Consider the following 4,742-nt stretch of genomic DNA (forward strand, 5'->3'; position numbering starts at 1 on the left):
TGTAGCCCATTTCCACGAGTGTATACCAGGTCACGGCAGGATAATACACACAGGGTATACAGTATATATCTGTGCTGTAGCCCCTTTCCCACGCGTGTACACTCGGTCACGGCAGGATAATACACACAGGGTATACAGTATATATCTGTGCTGTAGCCCATTTCCCACGAGTGTATACCAGGTCACGGCAGGATAATACACACAGGGTATACAGTATATATCTGTGCTGTAGCCCCTTTCCCACGCGTGTACACCCGATCACGGCAGGATAATACACACAGGGTATACAGTATATATATATCTGTGCTGTAGCCCATTTCCACGAGTGTATACCAGGTCACGGCAGGATAATACACACAGGGTATACAGTATATATCTGTGCTGTAGCCCCTTTCCCACGCGTGTACACCCGATCACGGCAGGATAATACACACAGAGTATACAGTATATATATATATCTGTGCTGTAGCCCCTTTCCCACGCGTGTACACCCGATCACGGCAGGATAATACACACAGGGTATACAGTATATATCTGTGCTGTAGCCCCTTTCCCACGCGTGTACACCCGATCACGGCAGGATAATACACACAGAGTATACAGTATATATATATCTGTGCTGTAGCCCATTTCCCACGCGTGTACACTCGGTCACGGCAGGATAATACACACAGAGTATACAGTATATATCTGTGCTGTAGCCCCTTTCCCACGCGTGTACACTCGGTCACGGCAGGATAATACACACAGAGTATACAGTATATATATATCTGTGCTGTAGCCCATTTCCCACGCGTGTACACTCGGTCACGGCAGGATAATACACACAGAGTATACAGTATATATCTGTGCTGTAGCCCCTTTCCCACGCGTGTACACCCGATCACGGCAGGATAATACACACAGGGTATACAGTATATATCTGTGCTGTAGCCCATTTCCCACGCGTGTACACTCGGTCACGGCAGGATAATACACACAGAGTATACAGTATATATATATCTGTGCTGTAGCCCATTTCCCACGCGTGTACACCCGATCACGGCAGGGTAATGCACACAGGGTATACAGTATATATATATCTGTGCTGTAGCCCCTTTCCCACGCGTGTACACCCGATCACGGCAGGATAATACACACAGGGTATACAGTATATATCTGTGCTGTAGCCCATTTCCCACGCGTGTACACCAGGTCACGGCAGGATAATACACACAGGGTATACAGTATATATATATCTGTGCTGTAGCCCCTTTCCCACGCGTGTACACCCGATCACGGCAGGATAATACACACAGGGTATACAGTATATATCTGTGCTGTAGCCCATTTCCCACGCGTGTACACTCGGTCACGGCAGGATAATACACACAGAGTATACAGTATATATATATCTGTGCTGTAGCCCCTTTCCCACGCGTGTACACCCGATCACGGCAGGATAATACACACAGGGTATACAGTATATATATATCTGTGCTGTAGCCCATTTCCCACGCGTGTACACCAGGTCACGGCAGGATAATACACACAGGGTATACAGTATATATCTGTGCTGTAGCCCCTTTCCCACGCGTGTACACTCGGTCACGGCAGGATAATACACACAGAGTATACAGTATATATATATCTGTGCTGTAGCCCATTTCCCACGCGTGTACACCAGGTCACGGCAGGATAATACACACAGGGTATACAGTATATATATATCTGTGCTGTAGCCCATTTCCCACGCGTGTACACCAGGTCACGGCAGGATAATACACACAGGGTATACAGTATATATATATCTGTGCTGTAGCCCATTTCCCACGCGTGTACACCAGGTCACGGCAGGATAATACACACAGGGTATACAGTATATATATATCTGTGCTGTAGCCCATTTCCCACGCGTGTACACCAGGTCACGGCAGGATAATACACACAGGGTATACAGTATATATCTGTGCTGTAGCCCCTTTCCCACGCGTGTACACCAGGTCACGGCAGGATAATACACACACAGGGTATACAGTATATATCTGTGCTGTAGCCCCTTTCCCACGCGTGTACGGCAGGACGCTGTGATGTGACGAGCAGACTGTAATCCGCGGTCGGAGGACACGGGCCCCACCCCGGGGCGGGTTGCCAGGAAGTGGCCGCCACTACGAGCACCTCCGCTGTCGGCAGCGGGCGCGGACGGTCCGGCACTATGGAGTGACGGGATGGGGCGGCGGGCACGGAGCCTGTGGCTGTTGCTGCTGCTGTACGCGGCGCTCATGCTCCTCTTCCTCTCGGTAATGTTACGTGAAGGCTGGCGGACTGACAGGAAAGGACTAGCGGATCAGCACTACGAAGCGGGATGGAACCGGTCCCCTCCCCGGCGGCTGTGCCCCAGCCTGGAGCAGTCTCTGTGGGAGGATGAGGAGGAGGACGCGGTGTCCCCGCTGCCCCGCACACACGTGTACCTGCACGCCACCTGGCGGAGCGGCTCTTCCTTTTTGGGGGAACTCTTCAATCAGCACCCCGGCGTCTTCTACCTGTACGAGCCGGCATGGCACATGTGGCAGTCGCTGTACCCCGGGGACGCGGAGAGCCTGCAGGGGGCGCTGCGGGACCTGCTGGGCTCCCTGTTCCGCTGTGACTTCTCCGCGCTGCGGCTGTACGCCGGGGACAACCTCACCTCCGCGGGGCTGTTCGGCTGGAAGAGCAACAAGGTGATCTGCAGCGCCCCCTTTTGTTTGGCCCCTGCGGGGGACTCCAGCTCCACTGCTGGGGGGCACAGGGACAGAGTGGGACTTGTGGAGCCTAAAGACTGTGAGCAGCACTGCCCAACGCGGCCGCTGCGGGACCTGGAGGCGGAATGCCGGCGCTACCCTGTGGTCGTTATTAAAGACGTGCGGCTCCTAGATCTGTCCTCCCTGCGGCCCCTGCTGCGGGATCCCGGGCTCAACCTGCGGGTGGTCCAGCTGTTCCGGGACCCCAGAGCCGTGCACAACTCCCGGCTCCGCTCCAAGCGCTCCCTCCTGCGGGAGAGCCTGCAGGTACTGCGCAGCCGCCTGCGCGGAGCAGACCCGGCCGGTAGAGCCCTGCAGCAGCAGCTGCTGCACCAGGGAGGGGCCGACTACCTGCTAAGCGGGTCCCTGGAGGTCATCTGCCAGGCCTGGCTGCGGGACCTGCTCCTGGTGCGGGGTCCCAGCCCATCCTGGCTCCGCCACCGGTACCTGAAGATCCGCTACGAGGACCTGGTGCTGTCCCCACAGAAGGAGCTGCACCGCCTGCTGCGCTTCACCGGACTGTCCGCACTTCCGGAGCTGGAGGACTTCATGCTGAACATGACCCGCGGAGCCAGCTACTCCTCAGACAAACCTTTCCTGGTGTCTGCCCGCAATGCCAGGGAGGCCGTGAGCGCCTGGAGGGAGAGGCTGAGCAGAGAGCAGGTCCGCAGGGTGGAGGAGGCCTGTGGGGACGCCATGCAGGTGCTCTCCTACCGGCTGCAGGGTGGCTGAGACGCACCACCGACTACAACGGAGACAGTTCCCTGTTATCAGCCAGTCCGGGCTGACACCAGTGTTCTCTATTGTACCCCTGCCCCCACAATGGGTACCACTGTATCCGCAGTGCTGAAGCCCCCTGACTCCAGTGTTGTTTATTGGGGAGCGTGTACCCCCTCCCCCATAATGGGTACCACTGTATCCGCAGTGCTGAGAATCCCCCGACTCCAGTGTTCTTTATTGGGGAGCGTGTACCCCCTCCCCCATAATGGGTACCACTGTATCCGCAGTGCTGAAGCCCCCTGACTCCAGTGTTGTTTATTGGGGAGCGTGTACCCCCTCCCCCCTAATGGGTACCACTGTATCCGCAGTGCTGAGAATCCCCCGACTCCAGTGTTCTTTATTGGGGAGCGTGTACCCCCTCCCCCATAATGGGTACCACTGTATCCGCAGTGCTGAGAATCCCCCGACTCCAGTGTTCTTTATTGGGGAGCGTGTACCCCCTCCCCCATAATGGGTACCACTGTATCCGCAGTGCTGAGAGCCCCCCGACTCCAGTCCATATCTAGATGTGAAGATCAGCAGTTCTTCCACAAGCTGTGGACTATAGGTATAACGGGGGGGGTGGGATGGGGGGGCAGGCGTTTCCTTAGATAAGTGTTTGACAATCAGAATGTAGAAAGTTTACATTATTTGTATATGGGGTTGGAGAGGCTTGTGGTTAGCTACATTGCCCTGGTGGCACAGATACCTAGGGGTGGGATATGCCGGGGCTCGTGTACAAATATACCGTTTTTACTGTAATTTCATGTCTTTTTATGAGTGTTATTTATAGAGACAAGGCTGATACTTTTTAATGTGTTAATATAATATCAAAGAACCTATATTTATCCCAGTGTTTGTCCGTTCTTCCACATGGTGAGAAGAAAGCCTGGTGCGATGGTGGGTCTGGGGCCCAGGAGCTGGTAGAAAGGTTGCTCCCTACCTGGTTGAGGTCCATTGTGGGGAGAGTGACTGAAGCTTTGCCCCCTGTGTAGTTGATGAATTTACACTCAGTGTTGGGGGTTTGTTTGGGGGCTTTGAGATGGCCATATTGAGGCTATGTGCACACATAGTGGAACTCTTGCGGAAGTTACCGCGAGAATTCCATTCCGCGGGAAAATCGCATTTTAAATTCCCGCGATTTTCCCGTGGGAAAACTAGCTATATGCAAGCATAATTAGCTTGCAGAATGCTAGCGTTCTCCAAGCGATCTGTAGCATCGCT

General features: G+C 54.3%; 1 protein-coding gene across 1 annotated transcript; it reads left to right on the forward strand.

Moving 5' to 3' along the window:
- The first annotated feature begins 2,044 nt into the window (after nt 1–2,044).
- CHST7 (carbohydrate sulfotransferase 7) lies at nt 2,045–4,366 on the forward strand. Its single transcript, XM_073541455.1, has one exon. The coding sequence runs from the start codon at nt 2,208–2,210 to the stop codon at nt 3,489–3,491; it is 1,284 nt and encodes a 427-aa protein (XP_073397556.1). The 5' UTR covers nt 2,045–2,207; the 3' UTR covers nt 3,492–4,366.
- Nucleotides 4,367–4,742: the final 376 nt, after the last annotated feature.

This window comes from Dendrobates tinctorius, unplaced genomic scaffold, assembly GCF_039654945.1.
Source record: "Dendrobates tinctorius isolate UK_male_01 unplaced genomic scaffold, ASM3965494v1 ptg000121l, whole genome shotgun sequence".
NCBI classification, from domain to species: domain Eukaryota; kingdom Metazoa; phylum Chordata; class Amphibia; order Anura; family Dendrobatidae; genus Dendrobates; species Dendrobates tinctorius.